We start from the raw sequence: 27717 nt of genomic DNA on the forward strand, positions 1-27717 counted from the left end.
TTGAAAATGATACTGCTAATTTGAACTAAATATGTTTGTTTGATTTGATTCAATCGAATCTATGTTATTTTTGAATTTGCCAAAACGTTGTATTATTTTATGAAAACTGTATGTTATTTTACTAATTAAAGTACTATGTAGTTCTGCTAAAATATTATGTTATTTTACGCAAATCTTGTGTTGTTGTTGGCTAAAATAACCTTATGTTATTTTGCTAAAACATTGTGTTACTTTACGTAAATCATGTGTTATTTTGATAAATTCTAGTGTTATTTTGTGGAAACCTCGGCCCGTGTTATTTTACTGTAAACTTGTGTTATTTCACACAAACCTTGTGTTATTTCACACAAACCTTGTGTTATTTCACTGAAATCATTTGTTATTTTGCTACAAGATTATTGTGTTATCTTACTTGAAATTTTTGTTATTTTCAAATGTATGTTATTTTTACTGAACAATATGTTAATATCCCTCTTCGAAAAAATGAGCTCAATTAATTTTCAAGTAAATTAATTTCTACGTAAAATTTCTTCCAAAAATTCTCATAAATTTGTTCGATTCTTTTTCTCTTCTTTAAATAAAACAAAGTAAGTATATTTAATTTGTTTTGTTTATCTTCATTCAAATTACTGTTCAAATTTTATCAGATTCTCACAAATATAAAACACTCAATTTGATTTTTAGGGTTTTAATTTTTCTAATTTTTGGTAATTTAACACAATTAGCTCTTCAATTCAACAAAATTTCTTAATAATAGAGTGATTAGTTGAAGAATTTTGAAAAATAAAGTAAGACAAAGGGAAGAGCAGGAGAATAAAAGGAGAGGAAGGATTTTTTTAATTAAAAAGTCAGTATTTGACCCCTTGGAGTACCATGCTCACGATACTCTAGAAGTACTATAGAAATTGCGGGCACCAAAGCCAATGTTTATTTATAACGGTTTGAAGTTTTACGCGGGAAAAAAATGTTAGTCTCCAAGTAAAACTGGCGGCAACACAGGACTCAAAACTGGCGCCAAAACTGATTACATTATTTCTTACTTAATTTTTAGGAAAATTTGTAAATTACCACCCAAAAATAGGTCCATTTTCTAAATAACCACCCATTAAAAATTTTATTTTAAAATACCACCCCTTAAATTAATTATTTACTCAGATTACCACCCTTTTTAAATTTCCGGTGGAAATAAGGGGAGTGGGGCCCACAGTCGTTACTTCCCTCCTTAATTTTTTTTCTTTTTCCTCGACTTCACTATTGTAAGCTACAGTAGTTAATTCCCTCTATCAACTCTCTCATTCTCTCATTCAATTTTCTTCTGCAAAATCACCCAGCTCCATAAATTCTCACCCACCATTGAGATTAAGATTGAGAAATAGAGATTAAACCCTAAATCTGTTTTAGTTCATTTGAAACCCACCATTTTAATTGGGGTTTTGCGAGGAGCTTGTTTGCGAAATTCGCCATCTTTAGGGCGTTTTGCTGGGGACCACGTGCTGAGTTCATCACCTGACATTGGTAGCTGTCAATGGCGACATCAGAGGTAAGCAATTTAGATCCTTTTCATAAATGTTGTATGTTGTTGGTTGGTGATGGTAGAATTGCAATTTTGTTGAAATTTAGGGTTGAATTGTTCTGTAATTTTTGTTGAATTCTTTAATTGAAGTCAATTATTGTTTAATTGTTGGGTAATTGTTTAAGAATAGATGTGAATTAGGGAATGTGTTTATTGCTGCTGTGTGTATTGGTTGTAGTAAAGAATTCATTTTTGATTAGTTGTCTTAAATGTGGTATTACATGCACAGATTGCTGCTCAATTAGTTGATGTTAAGGTTAGGTTAGGGGGACAGTTTGTGAATATTGGAGGTATAAAAAAATAAGGGGGAAGACTTTGTGTGGCTATGAGGGTGGCTGGGAATATTGGAGGTATAAGTGCAAAGTGAAGGACATGTCAGTGGATTTGCTTAGGGAATCTTGTATACGGGGGTTTGTGAAGCTTTCAAGCAAGTTGTCCCAAATGCTGACACAAGATACTGTGTCAGACACATTTGGGCCAACTTCAAGCTGCAATTTAGTGGAGCAACATTCAAACAGCTGTTCTGGGCAGCAGCAAGAGCTACAACACAGGTATGCTATTTTTTTCTTTCCTTTCTCACAAATGAATTTTTTTTTCCTGTCCTTTCTCACAACACAGGTATGCTATGCATACTTAGTTGCCAGTGCCTAAATCTGATTGTGTGAATCAGTTTCACTGTGTGTGAGTGTGTGTGGCTGTATGTGAGTGTGTCTGAGTTTATTTCAGTAAGTGTGTCTGAGTTTATTTCAGTGAGTGTGTGTGACTGTATGTGTCTGTGAGTGAGTGTGTGTGACTGTTATGTGCTGAAGCTGTCACTGTTCTGTGCTGCTCAAGTTGTTAAAATAGGTTGGGTATGTGTTGCTGAATCTGTCTCTATGTGTTCCTGTCTATTTTTCTAGTTCGATTTTGAAGTGGCAATGGAGTCAATAAGGTTCTTGTCTGAGGATGCATTTGAATACCTAGCTGATATCCCTGTTGAGCATTGGTCTAGACATGCTTTTAGTTCATTTCCAAAGTCAAACATGTTGCTCAACAATGTTTGTGAGACTTTTAATGCTGTCATCAAAGAAGCTAGAGATAAGCCCATTTTGACTCAGATGGAATGGCTTAGGAGGTATATGATGAAAAGAAACAATGAAAAATGGGAAAGTTATCAAAAAATGGAGGGAAAAGTAGTTCCATATGTGAAAAAGGCATTCAAAAGAATTGAACCAGCAGCTAGGCATTGCATTGTCCAAGTTTCTAGAGGTGACACATATGAAGTTGAGTTGAATTCTGACATAGTGAAAGTTGACCTTAATAAAGGAACATGCACTTGCTACCATTGGGAGCTAACTGGCATCCCTTGTGTCCATGCATATGCATGCATCATGGACAAAAGGGCAGACCCAGAAGAGTATGTGGACAGTGCTTACTTTGTGTCCACATGCATGTTAGCATATAGGTATGAGGTTGCCCCTATTCCTGGTCCAAAGCATTGGGATAAAGTCAAGCTAAGAAAGCCACTACCACCAGCCATCAGAGTGCAACCTGGGAGGCCTAAGAGCAAAAAAAGGAAGTTAGAACAGGGAGAAGTGGTGGGGCAGAGCCAGCAACAAGAAAAACCATTGAAGAGAAGGGCAACATGTAAGAACTGTGGCCAACTAGGACACTATGCTAAGACTTGCAAAAACCCAAGTGTCACACCAGTTGCTGTATCATCCCCCAAGAAAGAAGGTGGCAGGCCTCATTTGAACACTAACTGGGTGAATGACCAAAGAAAGAAGAAAGCAGAAAGGGCCTCAAGGAAGGTAAAGAACACAAATTCCTGAAATTTTTGGTTATTTTCATTGAGTTAAACCCTATCCCTAATTTCTGATCATGTCCTGCAGACTGCTCTTGGAGGCACACCTGGACCACATAGTATAGGCAGCAAGAAATTTCCCCAAGAAGAGCAAAGGAAGAAGCAACAGCAGAGTCAACATAGTGAGCAGCTCAGTGAGCACAGTCAGCAGCAGCCTCAGCAGCAAACTCAGCAGACCCAGGCTTCAACTACAACTGCTGCCACAGCCTATTCAAGGGAATTTGAGCCACCAAGAAGCAAGTTGCATGTTATTAGGATGACTAGAGATTAGATATGTTTGAACAGAACCCTAGTTGAAAAATGTGAAGACTTTTTTTAAGTAGTTGAACAATGTTAAGTTTTTTTTTTTTTTTTTTTTTTTTTGTACTCCAACAATGATGAATGCCTTTGTTTCAATGTTTTGCAATACCCAATGAATACTTGTGGAATGCATTGGCAAGATATTAAGTATTTTCTATCTCACTTTTTTTGTTGTATATATCGTTTAAGTCATGATCCAAGCACAACTCATGGCAAGTATAATATTGAAACCAAAATAAGTTGCATACCAAAATAACAAGTTTCATTCATTACTACATAAAGTAGCCACTACAAATGTCAGAGGAAATCACTACATCTCCCACTTAAACCAGCTTATTAATTACAACACAACCTAGAACTAAAAAGACTAGACACATAACAACTACAACAACCAGGAGCCTACTGTCAGAACCACCATTACTGTTGATCATCTTCTTCCTGTCACCATTCAGAGCCTTGCATTTCAACCTCAGAGTATCAACCTCATTAAGCAAGCATCTTCTTTGGGCAGTTAAATCATCAACCTGAACTTTGAGAGTGTTCACTTCACCCTTCATCAGTTTTTTGTCAAGCAACAATTGGTTAATCACATCTTTCTGCCAATCAGTCCCCTCACTGTCCACCCATTCAAAACACTTACAACCCCTAGTTTCAGTGTTAGGGTCATAGAACTTGCAAGCCTTGAATTTCCTGCCAGGGTTAGTAGTAGTCCAAGATGTCAACTTTGCAAAAGGCAAGCCACAGTTGCATTTCTTCTGGTTTGTGGGAGATATGTTATTCCAAGACATGATTACACCTGAAATGAGCATAAAACAAGTCAGATAAAACAACAACAAACAACCAAGTACACAACAACTACTTAATCACACCTATTCATTGTGGTGGTTGACCACCATAGTCAGGGTAACCAGGTGGTGGCCAAGTCCCATTTTGCTTCATCCTGTACTTAATGATACAGTCAGCCAAGAAGCCAGGGTCATCTGTGCTTCCAACATGTATGGTGTAAAATTCCTCATTAGGCAACCTCCTAAACATCTTGAACAAATCTCCATCATCTTCTAAAGTCCTATACTTTCCTTTATATATGTATTGGAATATGGGGTACACATACTCAATTGATCCTTCTATGGGGTCATCCATAACACGAAGTTGATCTTCGAATGCTATTGCCGTATCTTGTAAATTATTTTTCCCAATCTCATACTCAAGGTCAATTACAATACTCATATACTTAAATCTGAGAACCTTCTTATTCTCTTCCATTTATGCCATAACAATTACAACAACAAATAAACATAAAGGCTTAACACATGCTTCAATCAACACTAGCATGAAAAATTGCAAACAAAGTATATACAAAATTAGCAGCAACTCAATGACATAATGTCAGTAACAAATAACCCACATTTCTGCCACAATAAGAACCCCCAATTCAAACAGAAAAGCACAATTGACTGTAGAACATGAACCCTAATTAAATAAAGACCCAATTTCCCCCAATTCAAATACAATTACAACCCTAATTTGCGAATAAATAAACCCTAATGAACAGTTCAATCAGTTTTCCCCAATATAGGTGCAATAAGAACCCTAATTAAACCCTACATTTTTCTGATTTGAATACATTACCTGATGCGAATTAGCCTCTGAAATTTCTTGCCAAGCTTCTGCAATCAGTAAAATTCGTCAAATTTGGGTAGATTTTGGAGTAAAAATCGCAATAAATGGTTTGGAATTATGTTTTATATGACAAAATCGGGGGGGGGGGGTTTCTTTTTAGAAGCATCAACTTGCCGTTACTAGCCGTTATGTGGGCCCCACTCCCCTTATTTCCACCGGAAATTTAAAAAGGGTGGTAATCTGAGTAAATAATTAATTTAAGGGGTGGTATTTTAAAATAAAATTTTTAATGGGTGGTTATTTAGAAAATGGACCTATTTTTGGGTGGTAAATTACAAATTTTCCTCGTTTCAAAAAAAAAAAAAAAAAATTTACAAATTTTCCTAATTTTTATCAATAAAAAATCTGCTCATTCTTCACAACTCACACCAAAAGAAAAATGAACCGCCGGAAAAGTTCTTGGTCGGACTTACCAACAGAGCTTCTTTCAGCCATTGCCGGGCGCCTCAAAACACGAACCGATCTCCACAAGTTCCGAGCAGTCTGCTCGACATGGCGGCGATCAGCCCCGAATTCTCTTCTCCTTCACAAAAACCTTTTATCCCCTCTTTTACCCCACAAAATCTCAATCCCCACTCCTCCCCTTCTAGACAAGAACAGATCAAGTCATATGTCGTCAGAAATTCCTGGAAAATCTTTAATCATAGTACCATGCTCTGTTTTTCTCCTCCGACCGTCTCGAAATCCTAAGGCCTCACCTTGGTTAATTACTGTTGAGGAGTTAAACCCAGGTAAATTCTACCTTAGGAAACCTCTTTCTCGGACTAACATCGAAGATTTGCCTGAAAATTTTCCAAAGGTTTTGCAATTATCTGATTTAAAGTGATTGAACTTGGGAAATTCTGTACTTTACGGTCAGCGGATATACCTTTGGACATGTTTAAGAGCCGATGTTTAAGGAACAAAGTGGTTTTATTTGTGGATCCGAAACATAAAAACAATCCTACAATTGATAATTGTACTGCTATGGTGTTGTATGGTAATGGAACTTTATCCGCAATTAGGCTTAACAATGAGGAAGAAAAATATTGAATACCAAAGGAAGGAATTTTGATGATATCCTCTACTTCAATGGAAGGGTATAAGCTATTGATCGTCGAGGAAGGTTGTATCGAACGGGTTATGATTCGTTATCGATGTTGGAGATTGTAGGGCAGCCAATAGATTCGACAACAGATAAAAAGAAATGTCTGGTAGAATTGTTAGGTGAACTCTATGTTGTTGTTTATAGATGTCAGAGGCCTGGAAACCGATCACCTATCAGTTTCGAGGTGTATAGATTGCAAGAAGAGGAGGGGGAATGGGAAACAGTCGAAGATATATGTGATCGTATAGTATTTGTAACGTTGGATGGCTGCTTCTTTGCCAACAAAAATTATTTTCCTGGTTGGAGAGGTAATTCGATTGTGTACTATAAAAAAAACCTTCCCACAATATACGGGTGGTACTGGTACTTTTGATATTGGTATTTTCCATTTTGATGATGGGTGTGGAATTAATGGATATGGATGGTCTGTAGCGCCTTCTCCTCAATATTCTGTGGTGTTCTGGCCACCCCCAGCGTGGCTTTTGCCGGATACTGAATCAGCCACTAAGTAAGATATGCTTCTAACTTTTATTTCAGTGCAATCTTACATGATTGACAAGTATACTTTAAGATGGTTACTCTGTATGATTATGAGACATACAAAGTATCACATTTACTAGTTTGGATGATCTCTGAGTATTAATATGGCAATTGTTATGAGACTCGCTGATTTTAAGAACATTGATGCTTTACATCTTAAACTAACAAGGAAAAGCTTTACTTTTTCTCTGTTGTTGTAACAGACAAATAATTTTAAGTATTGATAGTACTCCACCCTCAAAATGTACTTCATACTTTGCTTGTCTTATCAATAAATCTAATATGTTAAAGGTGCAAGTCTTTCTAAACTGGAAAATGTATCTTGTATGTTGTTCATTGGAAAGCTCTTCCAAAGAGCTAGAGGAAGGACAAGGCTCTTCCAATGAGGAAGAGGAAGAAAGCTCTAATGAAGAGGAAGAGGAAGACAGCTGTGAAGAGGAAGAGGAAGACAGCTCTGAAAAGGGAGAGGGAGAGGAAGAGGAAGAGGGAGAGGAAGAAGATGAAGAAGAAGAGGAAGAGGAAGAAGACAAAGAAGAGAAAGAGCTACAAAGTGGTTATCCGGGTGGAGTTAATCAACATTCCTTAGTGCAAGTAGTAACATTGCCCACCTTTATACAAGTTGGAGGTCATGCTAAACCTATTGGCATCACTTTTACTGAGGTAGATAAGTTAGTCTTTCATAAGCCGAAAAGAAGAAAATTGGTTTTTACTTTTTAGGTTGTTAGTGCATCTTCTAAGTATTTATATATGCTTTTGCAGATTGTTCAAAATGGTGTTTCACAGGCAAAATTTCAAGGAATAAAGGTGAGCTCTCATTTGGTCCCGGTTTTGAAGAAAATATGGGATAAACACGGGATCATAATGCAAGGACATGTAGTGCAAACTAATGAGCAGCTAACATGGGCCTTGGAGTCACTAGCCAATGTGATCATTCTTCTTCAAAGCCATTCAGGAATGTTCTTAGATGGTTTCCAAGCTGCATACTTGAATTCAACCATGAATTATCTTCAGGGTATACGCTTAAGATTGGACTGGCTAATTCCTTTCGTACAAAAGGCCATGTCAGTACACAATGAGCAGCAGCAGGTACATTATATGAAGGAACTTGAGATACAAAATCCAATCTTCTTGCACAGTTGCATGATCTAGATTGGAGATTGGCTCAACAAAGAAACCTTCTGGCCGGGATGGCTGTGGCCTCAGCTCCTCTAGCTCATATAGACCTAAAGAATGTGCTTGGCTGAAGGATGATGTGTAGATTTCAAGCTCACAATGTTTTGTATGGTAAATTTTTTCAATGGTTGTTCAATTGCATTTTAATCGAATACCTGTAAAGTTTGTATTTGACTTATACTCTCAAATATCAAGATGAATCTGATGTTACCCTAATTACAGAGAACGTTCAAAGTGAAATCACACACCTATAGTACTGTCTTTAAGATTTTCTACCTAAGTTCTAATAGTTTTCCTTGCAATTTCATTTTCAGGTACCAGAACCACTAGCTATCAGTATATCCCTATATCAGCAAACGGCTTAGAGAATTTCGTGATCATTTTCAATGTTTAATATGTCAACGGATTAGAAGTATATTGGAACTATCCTGCAGTATTCTGTTTTCAATTGCAGGGTCGCGATAGATGATTCCTGTATGATGAGTATGACGACTTGTTAATGTCTGAAACTGTTTCAGATTATGTAATTATTAGTAATGTAACCCTGATGTAGTTGCAAAAGTGTTCTACAATTGCTCTTATTTTGGCAGGATCATGAAATGTATGACTTATTTTGGGCAGTTATGCTACTATTTACTACTACGAAGTATATGAAATTTAAACTTATAAGAACTCAATTGGTAAAAAAAAAAAAAATTAGAAATTGGAAACTAACAAGCGTAGTGGATAAGTTCATAAGTAATCCTGTAATAATTTTCCTCTATGAAATATTAATTGTGCTACATAATACAAGTATTAAAAAAAAAAAATAGAAATTGATTCCTAATCTTAATACAAAAAAATGTGTTATGCTACTATTTACTACGAAGTATATGAAAAACTAACCAGTTGTACCTTGTATAAGAAATTAAGAAGTACGGACTATAAACATTCATAGTGATATTAGTAGACAAATTTATAAGATTTAATTTCCTAGCTAATTTAAGACATTTAGGCTTAATATGGCATCTGAATTACGTAGACACTTTTTCCCTTAAAGAACTTCTGTATGTGTAAGACTCTAAGGAGCCAATTATTATTGTACTTCTTTTTAAAGTACTTAAGCCCAAAAACGTACTAATACTTGTATAAGATATAGTATATGGAAAACATATCACATTCAATGTTATGTTTTCGTATAAGATAGAATTTGATTTTGTATATACAGAGTGTTACACATTATACTTGAGATATTATATGAAGCAGTTATGGTTTTGTATATAAGGCAATATTCTGAGACCTAAACCTAGTTGATGTAGGATATTTAATCAGTTGACTTTTAGGAAGCCAGCAATCCTAAAATTAAAGTCAACTGATTAAATATCGAGTACAAACAAAAAAGTCACAAATACTATGTATAATGCAATCAATACTTGTAGAATAACAAGAGCAAATCTTCCAACACATTTTATCTTCGGAATCCTATTATCTTCCAACACTCAATAATACCACTAGAATCAATTTGATTTTATTTTAGAAGATTGGCTAGAAGACAAAGACGACAAGTTGCAATTCAGAGGTAATGTGATTATTGTAGCAGCAACTGACACCGTTATTTCTGTATCATTTAAAAAAAACAAGTTTAAATTAAAGGATAATCAATAAATAAAAATTTGGTACGGAGTATAAAGTAGTGACAACTAACAAAGGTAGGGAAAGATATACATACCAAGTATCATCACACAAGCTTTGTTAAGTCTTCTTATATAATTCAAACAAGTTCATCAAACCACAACAACAAAACTAGAGGATTATTATCTTTGAGATTAAATGATTTCAGACCAAATAAAAATTGTCACGTGTTTTCTTTAAATGTCTCTTAGAGAATATAACTAAGACCTTTTTAGTTGTGTGATAATCTTATTTATTATATTTCTCGTAATTAATGTAGGAGTCTACAATAGTCATGACCGACATTTGATCTACAATACAAAAGGAAATTACTCTTACCACCACAAAGCGCTCTCTCTTCGTTAGAAAAAGAAGGATCATTGCTATATATGACAACACCAAGTATAATCTCAAGAACTTTGTTCGGCTTTGTCTACGACCTTCAAAACATGAATTAATCAATCAATAAAATTATTTACAATAGACCATTGAATATATAGCGTAGAAATATGTCACAAGATTAAGATTATATATGTTCAAAATTAGAGATAAGCATATTAACCTAATTCTCCAACCCAAATAGCGAGAAAAGTGAAAATAGTAGGTAAAAACACATAAACGTAACCATATCGTATGAAACACTAGAGACTTGTGCATAGTTGAAAGGTCATCTGCAAGAACAGATTGAGATTCGTGTTAGGAAACAATCTATTGTAGATACTATATATTTATATACTTGTACTTTGTAATCCTAATTGTATTGTACTACTACTCCTTTTAAACATTGAAAAACATTAGGTTTTTTTTTTTTGTTTTTTTTTTTTTTTAAAAAAAATCTAAATATAAACATAGGATTTCTTTTCAAAGATATACTGAGTAATTAATAGTGTTATCTATTTCATCTTATTTACTTCACATGTTGGGTTTTATGATTTTTTTTTTGGATGGTTGATGTAGGATATGTGTTAGATGATACGGAGTATCTAGCTAATATTATTATAAATACTCCTAAACCCATGGTTGATGTTTGACATCTAAATTAAATTAAAGCTAGTTTATATAAAATTATTAATTACTCGTAAATTTGTTCATGTTCGATCGATCTCTGATCATTGCGAGTAAGATCGAAAACCATGGGACTCGAGGCTTTTCTCCCCACGAAAGATAGGATGATTAAAGTATTGAAATTCGTATATGTGGTGGTTATTTTGGTGTTGGCTACCTCGAATTTTAGCGTATCATTAAGCAATGAAAACGTGGCTTGCACCCTGCTGCTCAATGTCGATTTCAATGCGTTGATATATATTTTACTATGTCCTCTTGTAATACGCTTCTTGTTTAGAAGTGTTGTTTGTTTGAGAAAGATTGCAAGAATAATCTGGACTTTTTTTAGCTTTTTTTTTTTTTTTTTTTTTAATTTTTTTATTATTTATTTATTTATTATTTTTTTTAAAGAAATCTAATGGAGTATTTTCAAGCATTGGATTTATCATTTATGCATGGAAGATTTTTCTATACGTTACTTTGACGTATTTAGTTTAACTATGAATAGGCTTGTCATCACACAATTTTTAAGTTTTTAACTATTCATGGAATATGCGAAATAATGCAAACTTGATTATCGATGTGTATATCGATCACCAGGTCTACTCCCGTCATTCATAACATAAAGAGCAAAGAACTTCTATAACTATAACCTAAGAATCTTTGACATGATTAAGCACCTTCAATTTCTGGTGTAAGAGTAGATAAACAGTTTACCACTTTAACTAGTTAATGAAAAAGGATATAGTATTGATAATGCTTAAGCAAAAATCAGATGCTACAATCTCCTCGACCACACTTGGACAACGCCTACCCATAATCTAGTAGTCATTCGAGTTGTTTAAAACTAGCAACCAACGATAATCAGGAGTCCCTCTAAATCAACAGACTCCCTCCCCTAGGCATTTGTCCAAATCAATTGGACCAGATGCAGATATGCTCTCCACAACAGCAAGATTTAATCCACTGTCCGGCTTCTCCGATTCAGCAAGGAGCTTCAGTTTCAATTCTTCGACATGAGCTTTGGCTTTCTCAAGCTCCATTAAGGCAACCGCCAACTGCCTGCTCTTGTTTAGTGCAACAGCCTTCTCAACAAAGGGGACTAACCAATCTACTTTCAATTGCATAAGTTGGAGGTCTGACAAGGTTGAAACCAGATAATTTACTTGATGATCAGTCAATTTATTTGCTGAGGTATTTTGGAGAATGTTTATCACCTTTGCAACAGACTCCAATGCCATGATTATAGTATCAGAACTACGAATTGCACTCTGTTCAATGATGTTCCCATATTTGGCCCAAACCTTTTCTAATACAGGCACCAACTCAGACCTCACCTCTTTTCCCTGAAATGCTGGTCTATTAGTTGGAGAGGATAGCACGACTCCAGAACCTGAAATAAAGATGATATAGATGAGGGCTCAGGAACCTAGTGAAGAATATTCTCGTATTGATCTCTGGTTCCATAGCTAAACAAATACTTCGTAGTAAAGAACAACTAAAAACACAAAGCATATAGACAGTGACATCTTGTTTGATGGCGTCGAAGAAATAATTACCTCCTTCAGCCTTCTTAGTATTGACCACCACTGCTTGCTTCATGTCTTCAACTTGTGCATCCTTGCTGCAGAGATCTGGTTTTACCTTTTGCTCTTCATCGGGATTCCTTAATAAACAAACAAAATAATAAGTTATAATGCAGGACTCATTGCTACAAAACCCTCTGAACTATATCACATATATATAAATTAACCAGTGCTTTGATCATTTTCATTATGTGTACTAAACAATTTTACTTTAAAGAGTAACAAATTTATAGCCTTCTTTCTCCTCTTTTCAGAGGTATTCCGTTCATGATCACAGAACGCCCAAACACAAATTTAGAACACTACACAAACAAGTAAAATTGATTAATTCGGCATCCTAGACTTAATGGGTGATGACAGAGTTATTGGTTTTTGAATTTCAAAACAATGGCTGTGCACACAATGTAGAGAAAATCAAAGGAAAATTAAGTATACCATGTCGAAAAATGCCATAATGATTGCAAAAAGCCAGCATGCATTGGCTTAAGCCCCATAATCTCACTATCCTTGAGGTGTTGGACCTTCTCTTCTCCCTTGCTTACTCTTTCAAATAGATAATCATCGGAGATATGATCTCCACCAAAACGAAGAAAACAATTTCTTTGAGAGACAACGCGATTAGGTTGACATCCTCGAAACTCCCTAGCAGAAACAAAGAAGCAGCAATCAAAGCCTACAAACAAGGCGCGATCACCCAAATGCTTAACCTCGAACCACCTACAAAGAGCTTCATTTAACTTGAAAACCTTGAACCATACATTCCCTTGAGCACAAACACCTGCCCAAACAACAAGATAAAGATCCCCACACGATTCCACCAATCGTTTTCGCATATAATAATCATAAGTAACACCATTATCTGCCCCCCAACGAATCGCGATATTTACAATAGTCTTCACCACCCTAGCCTTTTCATTAATAGCATAAACTCGGCCCGAACGATCCACAGCACAAACCATCCCTTTAAACAGAACAATGTCATCAAAATGAGCATCCCCAGTGTAACACAAATACCACAATTTCCTACCATTCGATTTCAAAGCAGCTAAATTCCCTCCTTCATACAACACCACAACTGTAAAATCATCCACAGTTTTAATCGACTTCGGATTCGGATACATAATCACCTTATAAGCAGAGCATATGAGTGATCGACGAGGTATAAGTGAGTACGAAAGCCCCAAATTATACTTCTTTTGATCCTCGATCACAACCCTAAAATTATAACCTTTAGCAATTTCAGTAACATTAAAATCACGCAAATCTAGGGATTTGGGGAAATCCTTGGACAAATTCCCAGCAAAATCCCTAGAAAAAGGACACAGAACACGAAAATTACCCGAATTCGATTTCTCAACAGTTAAAACCCAAAAATCAGAAGGCGAATCAACTGATTGAACAACAAAAACAGAGGATGAAACAAGAAACAACGAATCATACTTATGCCTCTCATTGAAAGGGAGTTTAGCTTCAGCAGTAATTCTACGAGGGAAATTTGGGGATATGAAATTAGGGTTTTGGGGAGGAATTAAAGACCGCCATTTTCGACAAACTGATCGAAATCGAGAAACATGGTGAGGACTTACGAGGCGAGAGGCGATTGCGGCGAGGTATTCGTGCGGGAGTTCCGACCAGCCGGCGGGTGGTGCGGCGAGGCGGCGGCGACGATTGCCGATGGTTTCTCTCTCCTCGTTGTTCGTTGCCATGAATTGTGCGCCAAGTTGTTGCGATGTGTTCTGTTAGTACAAGACTATAGAGTAGAATAGGGCGGGAGAATGAGCAAACAACTCTGTTCTATCGTTTTCAAAGCTAGGTTTTTGTTAAACCAAAAAAATAAAATAAAAAAAAAGAGCTAGGTTTTTGGGAAATGGAATACTTCCTATTTTAGGATCATGATGATTGCGGGGGTTATGGTAATCGTGAATATTTGGTTGAAATTGTTTAATGCTCGTCAAAAAAAAATTGGTTGAAATTGTTTAATGCTCGTAAAAAGTACGGAGTATGTACTATTGTGATTAATTATCTTTCATCGATGTATGTATAATTATGTATATGATTAATCGTACGTTGCGTGATGATTCATTGTTCTTGTTGATTGTTGTATATTATATATATCATTGTAATACTAAAATAGTAATAAAAATACTCCATAATAAAATATTGTTTTTGTTGATTATTATGTACTATATTTACCATTGTATGATTCATTGTTTTTGTTGATTATTATAAGCCACATTCGGTTTATCACCTTATTATCACTTATTTCATAATCTCTGTTTTATGCAGGCGGTTGTACCATGATACATCCGTTTTTATTTTATTTTATTTATTTATTTATTTTTATTTTTATTCTTTTATAAAATAAAAAAAAAAAAAAGCAGAAAAAACATATTACAGAAATGTAATGAACATATAGTTAGAGTGAAAAAAAAAAAACTTTAAAATGTTAAGAACATATAAATCTCTTGATGAACTATTTGAAATGCCCATGTTCTTTGACTGTAAATGTATTGTACTTTCATTGTCACATAATGTTCATTTCTTATTGTAAAATGTTCTTTAAATTGTGTCTTGACATCATGGTGGATAAATATAAATAATGTTCATTATATAATATTATAATGTTCATTATTAATATTACGAATGTTATGTAGGTTCGAAAATTAATCATCAATAGAGGAGATTTCAAAAGAATATTGTCATCAACAAAAAATATTCATAGTTATTAAATGATAATAATTTTTTTTTAAAACATAGAATTAATAAAATTAAATAATATTTAATTTTAATGTTACAGTAAAAAAAATGACACTAAAAATAATTTAAGAATAACACATGTTAAAATAGAAATTATGTGTCCCTCCGTTCAATTCCTCAAAGTACATATACAATAGCCAGGCCAAATTTAAAGAACATCGACCCTAATTAAAACCCATACAATATTAACAAAAAGAACAAACAATTAGAAGAAGGAAATTTTGACTTTTACCACCAAAAAAAATCAAAAAATTGTTTTTACCACCAAAACTTCTAAAACTTTTATTTTACCACCAAAAAAATTTCTAAAAATTGTTTTTTACCACCAAACGTCAAGAAAACCGTTAAATCTAACGGCTTAAAAAAAATTTCTTCGAATTTCGTGCGCAAAATATGTTTTTCATAGGTTTAGGGGGGCACTTTGGTCCTTTGGGATCAATTTGAGGTCAAAATTGACAAAAATGATCGGAAATGCCTCGTTTTGCGTGTTCACGCAAATCGAGGTTTTTTTAAACACGCAAAACGAGGCATTTCCGATCATTTTTTGTCAATTCTGACCTCAAATCGAACCCAAAGGACCAAAGTGCCCCCCAAAACCCCTTAAGAGCATGTGTTTGACACGAAAATCGAAGAATTTAAAAAAATCCGTTAGGTTTTTGACGTCAGGTGGTAAAAAACAACTTTTAATTTTTTATTTGGTGGTAAAATAAAAGTTTTAGAAGTTTTGGTGGTAAAAAACATTTTTTTGATTTTTTTTGGTGGTAAAAGTCAAAAAATCCTTAGAAGAATACTAGCTACATAATGTATCAAAATAACACGAGGGATTTATATAAGTAATATAACAAAATATCATAACTTCATAAGGGATATTTAAACCGAACATGTGAAATGAGATAAGAGATATACAAATAAAAAGATCATAAAGGGATATAACAAAAAAAAAACATAGGAGATATTTAAACTTAATTTAAGCCAAATGTCGTTTGTGTCTTTGAAATTTCACTTATTTCATGAAAACCAATTTCATATGAGTTCAGATAATGGTTAAAAATTCAAATAAGATAAGTTTAGAAAAAAAATAAGTTCAAATAATTTTTTATAAGGATATTATTAATAAGAGGTATCCAAGTTCATTTTTTGCTCTAATTAATAAAGTAATAAGAAGTAAATAATAAGAATGAGTTCAAAATAAGAAAAATCAAGTGAATAGTACTACATCCATAATTGGAGAAGGCTACACGCCTACACCCTATTACGTTGAAAATATATTTAAGCGGGGAGAAAGTGACCTAAGAAAACTCAAACGAAATCGAATAATTTTTTTTAAGGTTGCTCATCCAGTTTACCGCAGCTTAGCTCCGACTACATCCGGATCCGACCCGGGTAGCACACCTGGCTTATAGTGGGTGAGTCTTCCAACAAGAGTTTCTGCATATGGTGAGGCTCGAACCCGAAACCTCCCTTATGGGACATCAAGTTGCTTACCACTTGAGCCAACTCTTGTTGGTTAAACTCGAATAATCACTACTATGAATATCATGACCCCAACTCAAATGAGCATATTTGTTTTTTAATTTAGGTTGGGGGAGCTCAAGCTTCGGGTAGGTTTTATTTATTAAGCTGGGATCAAATTAAACAGGTTACTATTTAGTTCGATTCAACTCATTTATGCATTCAACAAGATCAAGAGCAAAATATATTCATTGGTGTAAATTTATAAGTTCAAGAAGATAAAAACCAAACAATTTTGCAATTTAGGATAATATTACACAATTCTATTTATTTTAAGCCTTTGTAAAATAACATAGCTGAAAGAAGCATATACCTTAAGGACTCTTGATCATGATGACCTCAGTCCTCAGATCAGAAACAAAGCAAGCTGAAAGGTGCGCTTGCGAAATAGAGCCTTGGCAAGAAATTAAACCTCCAGGATTCGTGATCATGCTGAAAACAATGTAGATATATCGAAATTAAACAAGCATATAAATCTCAAGGCGGAACAGACTTGTGATCATTCATATATAGCGGAAAGTAAACATAGATAAAAGCTGAGCAAGCTAAGTGAAAGAGAACCTTGGCAAGAAACAGATCATCTGCATCTAGAGGCTCAGAAACAGCATAAAATCGATCATGCTTCAACAGCGCGTTTTGAGCCTCAGGATGCAGATTACCCATTTCTAACCAAACTATGAAATCGAACCTTGTTTGTGACATACATACATAATTAGTCATGAACCAAACAATTTATACTAGTAGTAGAATGGTGGGACATAAGGCATTGGGTTCTTTTAATCTTGAACAAATAGCATCAATCTTTTTTTCTTTTTTCAGCCAATCATACGTCAGCCTTCCTATTTTTTCAGTTGAAAAGGATGTTTGGACTGGACTGCTTTTTATCATCAATGCTACAAATATTCTTTGGCATACAAATGTGATACTCTCAATCATCAGGTTTATATATAAGATATTCTCTTGGCATCGATTTGTGATACCAACATCTGTAGGTAATTGCTGAGTACGGATTGGAGTATATATTACACTAGGCGTGACCAAAAAGACTACACATATATGATTAATATTTGCAGAGTGTACTAAGTGTTTTTTTTTCCAAGAAGAAGAACCCTATTGAGCCGGCACCTCTCACAGGTTTAGCCATCCAAGCTCCGTAAATCATCGCTTGAGAGTAGAGAGGGGAGGTAAGGGAATCCCCCATTCTAAAGCATTTTGTAGTTGGTGGGACTCGAATTCATAACCTCAAATTCACAAGGTGAGTTTCCCCCCAACTCCACCAAGCAAAGCTTGGTAAAAAAAAAATAAAATAAAATAAAATCGCAGAGTATTCTAAGTTTGGATGCAATATGAATGAAAGTCCTTAAAAAATACGGTTAAAAAAACCTGGAATCAGTTCTATACCAATCTAAAATATATAATATATATATATATATATATATATATATATATATATATATATATATATATATATATATATATATATATATATATATATATATATATATAAAGGGGAGTTTTTTCCCGAGTTTTTAGAGAGCCACATAGGATTTAATTTTTTTAGCGTGTCATGTAGGATAATATATTTTATTGGTAGCCAATTAAATACGAGATTATTAATTTCTTTTAGAATTAAATAATTTAAATGACACATAAGCAAAATTGGCGAATGAGATTTCCCAGTTTAAATTAATTAAATATAAATATTATCTTTTGATATCAGGAATTTTATTTAAATATATAACAAATTTTAGCACATAAATATATATATATATAAAAAATTATTTTAAACATTTCAAACAAACCGTGCATCGCACGGACTTCATTTAGTATATATATAAAGGGGAGTTTTTTTCCCGAGTTCTTAGAGATCCACATATGATTTAATTTTTTCAACGCGCCAGGTAGGATAATAAATTTTAGTGGTAGCCGATCAAATACGAGATTATTAATTTCTTTTAGAATTAAATAATTTAAATGACACGTAAGCAAAATTAGCGAATGAGATTTCCTAGTTTAAATTAATTAAATATAAAATATTATCTTTTGATATTAGGAATTTTATCTAGCGCGCACACACACACATATATATAAATTATTTTTAAAAATTCAAACAAACTGTACATCGCACGGGCTTTATCTAGTAGATAATAAAGAGTTATGTAATATACAATCTAACGTCTTAAATTAAAAAATTTGTTACTATGATTCTTGGCCCGGAATCACTAAAGAATGTTAAAGAACTCTAACCAACGTTAAGTTTACTTGATTTTATTAAAACTAAACAGAAATTAATTACAATAACTGACTATTACTTATGAAATATATAATGTTAATTTTCACTAAATTAAAATTAATTCATTTTTTTTTTTACTTATTAAAGGTGATTTTTTCAATAATTACAATTGATTTTTACAAATTAAATTTAACTTTCATTGGTAGTCCATGTGTATTAATGATTTGAATGAATAAAATGTTAAATCTATACTTCTATACTTTATTTATTTAGTATTTAAAAACACAAACCACATATTTTTCACATGACACATGTCATTATAAGTCACTCATTATCCCATATGCCACATGTCACCTCCCTAAAATTTTTTTGTTTAAATCTTTATGCATTCTATAAGTTGCAAATTCAAAAAAGAAAATGAAGTGTTTCATTTCCACTATAATTAGTACACATTACATAAAACATATGAATTATAATCAAAATTGTCTTTTCGTCTCCTACACTTAATTAAAATATAACTTAAACTAATACGTCATTTCATATTCCACATTCTTCATGTATATATACCTAACCAAATTCCTTCATCTTCTTTCACAGTTCTACTCTAACTTTATTTATTTATTTATTTATTTTATTTAAGTTTTAGCAATGAAACAATTACTTCGTATATTATATCAAAAGTTTCAACTTTTGAAAAGTATACCTATATTTGAAAATAATTTATCCAAGTAACAACCCGTGCATCGAACGGGTCAAAAGGCTAGTTATTATTAACATGTAAGAAATGACTAACATAATTTGGTCTTGTTTGTTTCATCTCATAATTAATCTTCCTTTAAATTAATTAAGTTGTTAAAATTAATTCCTATTGATTCAACATTGTTTTATACAAGTATATATTAAGGATGTTAATAAATTTGGTCTTGTTTGTTTCATCTCATAGCTGTTCTTCCTTTAATTTAACTTATCAAAATTAATTCCTATTGATTCAGTTTTTTTTTTTTTTAATTAATGTTGAAATAATAATAATAAATAAATAAATAAATTTAATTAAGTCCATACATTACACAATCAATCAATCAAAGCCTTAATCCTATAAGTGTCTGTGCATTACACAAGTTCTGAACTAATTGGGTGGATCGCACGATACTGGTGTTGTTAAATGTCCTTATAAGGAAATCAAGTGCATGAAAGAATTATAAGGAGTAGCATAATAGGTTCTGGCCTGGTTATTAATGCATTAAACTGAATATTCCAATAGTAATCTTATGTAGATTTAGTAGTACAATATTTACAAACTCACCTACCATCAGCCAATTAACTTCACAAGCATGTTTACTTGCTCATCAAACCATAATCTTGACCAATGCAACCAACAAACTGAACCAAACATTTTGAAAATTATATCCAAATTGACTTGCAAATTTTCATATTTGAGGTATTCTATTAGAATTCAATCTGATCTTTTACTAAATTCGAGCTCTCGGTTCATTGTGGGGGATTGTTGCAATCACATGAGCTCACCAGGCCAGAAAACCTCGAGGACTCATGGTGATGCTTGCCTGCTTGGAACAATATAGCCGAAACAAGCCTACATAAAATTATGTATATACCTCAAAGACTCGTGAATTGAAGTCATATATATATGATCATGCTGGTGCCGTGGTGCACAAGTGAAATAGAGAGCGAGCCTTGGCAAGAAACAGATCATCTGCATCTAGAGGCTCAAAAATGGAAGAAGATCAATCCATGCTTCCATCACGCGTGCACTTTGAGCCTCAGGATGCAGATTACCCATTTCTAACCAAACTATGATACCAAATTAAAGCCTCTTGAATTGCTTACAATATGAGTCATAACAAGAAACATATTATGCAATGCAATTTATACTACTCGGAGTTACATGAGTTAAAATAATGGTGGGGTATAACCGTATAAATGATAAGGCATTGGGTTCTATTGATCTCCAACATCTAGTATCAATCTTTAAATTGAAAGGGATGTTTAGACTAGACCACTTTTATCATCAAAATTACACATATTCTTTGGCATTTTAAAGTGATACTATAAATTAACAGAATTTTATATAAGATATACTCTTGGCATCGATTTATGATACCAATATTTGTATCTAAAAATATATTCCACGAATTAAACTAATCGCCGCAAATTATTTACGTATGTATTACATCGGTTATGATACAAAAAAAAATGTGATACGAGTTAATAAGAAAAAATATTATGAAAAAAACATTTGCTGCAGCCAGGAGTCGAACCTGGAACCTCAAAATCTGTAGATTTAACCAAAGTGCTACTGCGGCTACTTCTGTTATAAAGTTACGAAAAACTTACTATATAGTGTAACAAATAATCCTATAAAAAATAAAATAAAATAAAAAATGAAAAACGTCGCCTGAGAGATTCGAGCTCTCGCGGGGAAACCCCATGTACTTAGCAGGCACACGCCTTAACCACTCGGCCAAAGCGACTTCATTGAATATTCTTGATTCCTTTTAAATATTAAATAATATTGTTTCATCATTCTTTTTCCTAAATATCTTGTGATTAAATTTCTTTTAAATGACTAAAATGAGCTTTGAATTAATTCCTCAAGAAAATTGGTTATTTTTTGCTTCTTAAATAATACTTCCTCTGTTTTTTTTTTTTTTTATAGTTATAACACTTCTCTTTTCATGCTTGCCGATACATAAATCGTTAATGTCTTTGATTACCAATATGTAAAAATTATAAATTTTAGATATTAAAATGGTACAAATCGAGACGAATTTAACAAGATTACACATGACTATATTTTTATTTATGTATAAATCGTCAAAGTGAAACACATGAATAGTATAAAAGTCAAACTGTTGCAACAATAAAAAAACAGAGGAAGTAAAACTTTTGAAGTGTCAAATTTGAAGGTAATTCTTTTCTTCTAATCCATCTGTTTTAAATTGATGTGCTTATATCACCTTTTCATGATTAAACTTTATAAGTTTGACCAAATATATATTCTCATTACCTTTATTTATTTTAAAAAAATAGTCACGTGAGATATAGTTGAATTTGACTCGATATGTAGTTTTTTTTTTTTTTTTTCCGTTCAATAACGTATAGTTTAATATATTAATATTACATTATTATATTTTTTCATAATACATTATTGAAGCATCGATGGTCAAAAATACGTTTTAAAGGCCATGCAAAATAGAAATGAGCACATTATTTTGAATGGAGGAATACATTTATTTATTTAAAAAAAAAAAAAATTAAGGGTCATTCTTTTAAGATGAAGTACAGTATATTGTGTATTCATTATTGGTAAGATCTCTTAATCGTGGAGTTATTTAGTCAATAATTCTACTATAGATTAATTGGTTTATTGCTACACGTAGTAACTATTGAAAATTTGTCTCTTTGTAAAGCACGCTCATTAGGTTGATGAGCATGTTGTATATAGTGCACCTATTGTTCAATACCATTGTGACCTATTCTCCAATTAACTCACTAGCCGGACATACCACATATTGATCAGCCAGCTAGGGCCATCGACGATGACGACATGCAAAGCGACCAAGAGCGTAGGGCCTTAGGGCCTGTTCTCTTCAACTTAATTTCACTTCTGTTTAGTTCAGCTCCAATCAGTTCAGTTCAACTCCTAAATTCCTTCTCTCATAAACAATTTATTTCAGCTCTATTCATTTCAGCTCCAATCAATTCACTTCAGTAAATCAAAATAGACCTTTAGGCCTCAAAATTCAATATGTATTGTGTGTTTTAATTACAACTTCCTTTTTCTCTGTATTATAGGTACTCTTATTTTTTTAAAAAAAAAATTAATACCAAAATGAAATGATATACATAGACAAGTAAAAACGAATTTAATTATGCATGATTTTCTTTATGAGATCACAGTGACTCTAGTGAGTGTGCTCAATCCACTAATTAAATGAAATAATTAGTCGACAATGACTCTAGTGAGTGTAGTCAATCAAATACATACACCCAACCTTTTAGTAATAACCAACTTTATAAGAATGCAGAAGCATGTATTGAATTAGTTTGTCCATTAAGATAGCTTAATCATCCATTTCAATGAAGCATGATTAACTTCAATTCAGATACATATTACTATATGAGGCAATAAATTAAATAATAATGGAGATCGAATTGTTAGGACAAGCTCAGATCAAGTGTAGGTAGTCTATGACTCTATGATAATATCTATCTTGAGTATCCCATATGGATTGATTACTTCATAGCACGCGCTTATTTTATTTCACAACATCTCATATATGGAGCAAAATATTAGATCGATGTTGCTCACAGTTTCAATCCTCAGCTCGTAGTCCGGTGCAAGTCTTTGTTAATTATGACATGTCACAAGCCTCTCGAGTAAAGCTTAAAGGACTCATATTTTTCAAAGTCACACACAAAAACCTTACATATGTTGAAATGAAGGCAGAAGAAGTAGCTTTGGCAAGAGACAGATCATCTGCATCTAGAGGCTCAAAAAATGGTAGAAGATCATGAATATAACTTGTATTTATGTTGTTCACATAATTATTAGTGACGATGAAAAGAAGCAATTTATACTACTGGTAGTATTCTAAGAGTTAAAAGAGTGGGACATGAGGCATAAGTTCTTACACATCCAGAATCTATCTGGTTCTTAGACTACGCTTCTTATATTTTTTTTTTCACTTGAAAATGATGTTTAGACTAGACTGCTTTTTGTTCAAGATTATAATAAGATATTCGAATTCTTATGGCATATTGTAATGCTATATATTAATAATAACAATCAATTTTGTATTTTACCCAAGTTGATTTACATACAAGTATAAGATATTCTTTGGCATCCATTGTGATTCTAACACTAATTAAGACAAAACTTAAAAGAAAGAAAAACGAAAAAAAAAAAAAAAGAAATGAGAACGTCGCCTGAGAGATTCGAACTCTCGCGGGGAAACCCCATGTACTTAGCAGGCACACGCCTTAACCACTCGGCCAAAGCGACTTTGTTGTCCAAGATTCCTGTTGTATTTATTTAACTCTAATTGATCATTCCTATCTTAAAATTATTAATTAATCACATTTTAATTTGGTTCATTCGTTCATTTCATGGAAAATTCTCACTCAATGACTTACTGTGATTATTATTATCTCATAAGATTTCTAAGAAAAATTTATGTAAATTCAAATTCAATTGTAAAATTAGGGAGTTTTGTGATATCTTAGAATCATGTATGACGGACTACGGAGAAGTAAGTACTTGTTCTAAGATTATGTAGTAGAACACATAACAAGTGAACTTAATCAATTATCAACACCACCAGCCGACATGTTCATTGTACATGATTATCCAAAATTAAATGATCACTCTGCAAGACTGCAAGATCAAGTTAGCAGCTGAGCAATTCGAAGGACAGAGGATTCAAGGTACCAAGCATTCAATATCGATTTTCCACCCTATACCAACATATGTGTTCTTCGATGTAGGTAACTAAATCAATAGATATCTCAAGAGTCAATACGTGAATAATGTAAAGAAAAAAAGCCTGGATTCATATTAACACAAACTTGCTTCTTAAAAAATACCATCAAAAACACGATACAAAGTTCACATACTATCCAAAAAAATGTACTCCGTACTAGAAAATATTGAAAATTTGTGTTTATCCTGAGCTAACTGTCAACATTTCCCTTTAACTTTTTGAGATTTAACCAGAGTAAAAATCTATTCACATCAATCAGTTGTCGATGAAGTCGGTTCATCATCATGATTGGCTTTTTTACTAGCCAAACTTCTCTCTGATCCTGGAGCAGAAAGAAACAACACTATCCATTCCTCCCATTTCCTTTCATTCCCTGAACAAATAACAAGCATTGCAGTGAGAACACTAGGGGGAGGGGAGGAAGAATAAACAGTATATAAAAGGCTTCAACAATACCATCACGACGTATTCATAACCGAGGTTATTGATTGAAAATCAAACATAATTGATTTGTTAGACCTTAAATTTCTTTCTAAGGCAAAACAAATACACATAAACATTACAAAATTCTGTGCTCTGTTTTTTGGTAGAAGATAATGCACAGGGAGTAAAGAAACTCCTACTGCAATGAACTCACAAATTATCAGAGTGTCAATAATAATCAACTCATAAACTATGTAGTTGGAGACGTCCATAAAGCAAGAAAATAGATATTCTAGATAACAATCATTTGCAATCTGATTTGCTAGATAATTCGATTCAAGATGATTATGCAAAAGAAGGCTTGTTGAAACAAGTTCAAAAATTTACGAATGACTTGAATCATGGCAATATGGCATTAATCACTTTACAATGATGATACTTTTTAAGGAGCCAAGACAAACATTGATATGACTTGCTTCATGCTTGTTCCACTAATTGATTTCCATCATGGACAACAATAACTTAGATGGGAGAAAAGGGGGAAATCACTTCACACATATATATACTCGTGAAACAGGTTACAAAGAGGCTACAATGACCAAAGATACTCTACTATCTCTTGCAAGGGCAAAACTCTAGTGTAGAATTAGCTGAACATGTTAACAAAATTGACCCAAAAGAAGCAACAACACCAATGTAATTACAAGGGAAAAATCCCTGACATATTAATACTCGAGAAAAGTATAAGGGAGTCTTGTTCAAAGAGAAACACTAGCCCAGATTTCAGGTAAAGAAGCAAATAAATGATGCCATCATTTCAAATAATATTAAATTACAACATGAACTTGCAACAAGTACATCTAAGCAAAGACTGTTAGCTCCAGGAGCCTAAATTGCAAGACAGTGTCCACATATTCGACATAGATACATACAAGGCATGAATTATAGTCCTCCAAAGTAGAAATAGGCTCAATATAGGCTTGAAACCAATAGATAAAGATGTGTTTATTTATTATTGTTGGTTAAAGAAATTGATGTTGGCGAGTTAGTCAATATTTACTCTGCATAGAGATAGAGTGACTTGGTACAATAGTATGTGTCAAGCTACTCTTTTTTAGTGTGTATAAAGTAGCACCATTTGCCTCAAAACCAAGAGATAAAGATGCATTTGTTAATCATTGTTGAATATGACTTCAACTTCCTCATTCAGACAAGGTAAATCAACAAGTGAGATTTAACAATTCAATAAAGGAATAAGTAGCATTTAAGCTTACTAAAACATACACAAAAGGACAAATTATAATCCATTACATCATAATCAACTAGCTAACATGTATCACTTGGTCAATTCATGATCTAAACAGTGATCATTAAACAATACTGAGTGATCTAAAACAGTGATCATTAAACAATACAATATAGTAGACTATGAGCAATGAACTCAAACACGAAATGCGAAACCAAATGAAAAAAGATAGGCAACAAAGTATACATATCATCAAGAATCAAACAAAACTTGACCAACATAGAAATAAGACCTTATACCTCAAACTGAAACACAATTCTTCTAGACATATCATCACCAATACTCCACCATTAACCTTTAGCATTGCCAAGAATCGACCCGAGAGTACCGAGAACGGCGAAAGCCAAGAGAGGGCTAAGATCAATATTAGAAACAGGAGGAACAATCTTCCTACAAAGGCTCAAAAAAGGATCAGTAAGGTCCCTAATTGCAGAAAAAGGCTGTCTATCCCAAGGCATATTAGGAAACCAACTAAGTAAAATCCTAACCATCAAAACCCCACTATAAATATCAAGCCATTTAGCAATTCCAGCAGCAATGGCAGTCAATGGAGGCCCACTTCGAACACCCTGAACAGAGGCGAAAAACAGGGGACCCACTGCACAAACAACATTGTCATGGAGAAATTGAAGGATTTCGAGCAGTTGAGGAGATGGGGTTAGGAAAAGGGTTTTGAGATTGAGGAATTGAGTGTTGATGATTTGGGGGATTTTGGAGGGGAGAGAAAGTGAAAGCGAAAACAGGGTAGTTAGGGTTTTGGTTAAATTTGAGAGAAATTGGGGGTTTTGAGGTGGGATTTGAGGGAAATTAGGGTTTAAGGAGGAGAAAGTGAGGAATTTGGAATTCTTGGGTATAATAGAGTAGGTTTTCAGGGGTTGTTTGAGAGAGATTTTGAGAGAAGGGATAGAAATTGCGACGGAATTTGGAGGAGAGAGAAAGGCGATGGGTTGCCGGTGGTGGATTTTGCGGCGGTGGAGAGCGGCGGAATTGAGGTTGGCGTAGAGTAGAAGGGATCCGTTGCTGGTTGTGATGGTCGCCATTTTTTGATCTTTGGTTTGCAGAGTTTGCTGGAAGATGAAAATGTTTCCCTTTGTCAAGAAAAAAAAAATGTTTTATTTGGTTGTATTGGTTTACATTTATATACCTCCTTCGTCCTCAATTAATTAACCAATCGGACTTTTCTAGAATAAGGGATAAATTAAGTGGTTAGAGCTTGTTTCAAGAGATCCTAGAATCGATTCTCGCCCTATCCTTGTGACTCTCTAAACACCAAAAACAATCGGACTTTTATACTATTGACAGAGTTACTCTATCATGTGACAAGTTAAAAGTGATAACGTATTGTAAATTTTAGGTAATGAAAATTAAGTTACTTGTATTGTAATTTTTACATAATGAAAAATACTGTATATGAAACTCCAAATCTTGCAATTAATCAAGAGCATAGAATTTTTTTTTATTACTATTATTTTTAGAGTTATATGGGTTTGTCCCATAATTTGACAAGTA

The 27717-nt window shown here is 33.4% G+C and overlaps 1 protein-coding gene, 2 non-coding genes and 2 pseudogenes across 4 annotated transcripts; 1 reads left to right on the forward strand and 4 right to left on the reverse strand.

Annotated features, from left to right (window-relative positions):
• Positions 1-5775: 5775 nt before the first annotated feature.
• On the forward strand, positions 5776-8561 carry LOC145566095 (F-box protein SKIP23-like; annotated as a pseudogene).
• Positions 8562-11771: 3210 nt separating this feature from the next.
• Positions 11772-14182, reverse strand: LOC145566096 (putative F-box/kelch-repeat protein At5g24040). Its single transcript, XM_081625635.1, has 3 exons — positions 12912-14182; positions 12450-12556; positions 11772-12283 (listed from the first exon to the last, which is right to left on the reverse strand). The coding sequence occupies exons 1-3, from the start codon at positions 14180-14182 to the stop codon at positions 11772-11774; spliced, it is 1890 nt and encodes a 629-aa protein (XP_081481761.1).
• Positions 14183-21385: 7203 nt separating this feature from the next.
• Positions 21386-21467, reverse strand: TRNAS-GCU (transfer RNA serine (anticodon GCU)). The gene has a single exon. It is a non-coding gene; the product is annotated as a tRNA-Ser (tRNA).
• Positions 21468-23919: 2452 nt separating this feature from the next.
• On the reverse strand, positions 23920-24001 carry TRNAS-GCU (transfer RNA serine (anticodon GCU)). The gene has a single exon. It is a non-coding gene; the product is annotated as a tRNA-Ser (tRNA).
• Positions 24002-24569: 568 nt separating this feature from the next.
• On the reverse strand, positions 24570-27281 carry LOC145568289 (ylmG homolog protein 1-2, chloroplastic pseudogene; annotated as a pseudogene). The gene is made up of 2 exons (XR_014095803.1): positions 26448-27281; positions 24570-24852 (listed from the first exon to the last, which is right to left on the reverse strand). The product of XR_014095803.1 is annotated as a ylmG homolog protein 1-2, chloroplastic pseudogene (transcript).
• Positions 27282-27717: the final 436 nt, after the last annotated feature.

This window comes from Chenopodium album, chromosome 11 (genome assembly GCF_948465745.1).
Source record: "Chenopodium album chromosome 11, dcCheAlbu1.1, whole genome shotgun sequence".
Lineage (NCBI taxonomy): Eukaryota > Viridiplantae > Streptophyta > Magnoliopsida > Caryophyllales > Amaranthaceae > Chenopodium > Chenopodium album.

Coding starts and splice junctions, on each gene's coding strand:
- LOC145566096 (XM_081625635.1), bottom strand. CDS start 14,182: ATGGCAACGAACAACGAGGAGAGAGAAACCATCGGCAATCGTCGCCGC. Junction 12,557..12,911: donor TTATGGCATTTTTCGACATG/GTATACTTAATT, acceptor TTGTTTATTAAG/GAATCCCGATGAAGAGCAAA. Junction 12,284..12,449: donor TACTAAGAAGGCTGAAGGAG/GTAATTATTTCT, acceptor TCTTTATTTCAG/GTTCTGGAGTCGTGCTATCC.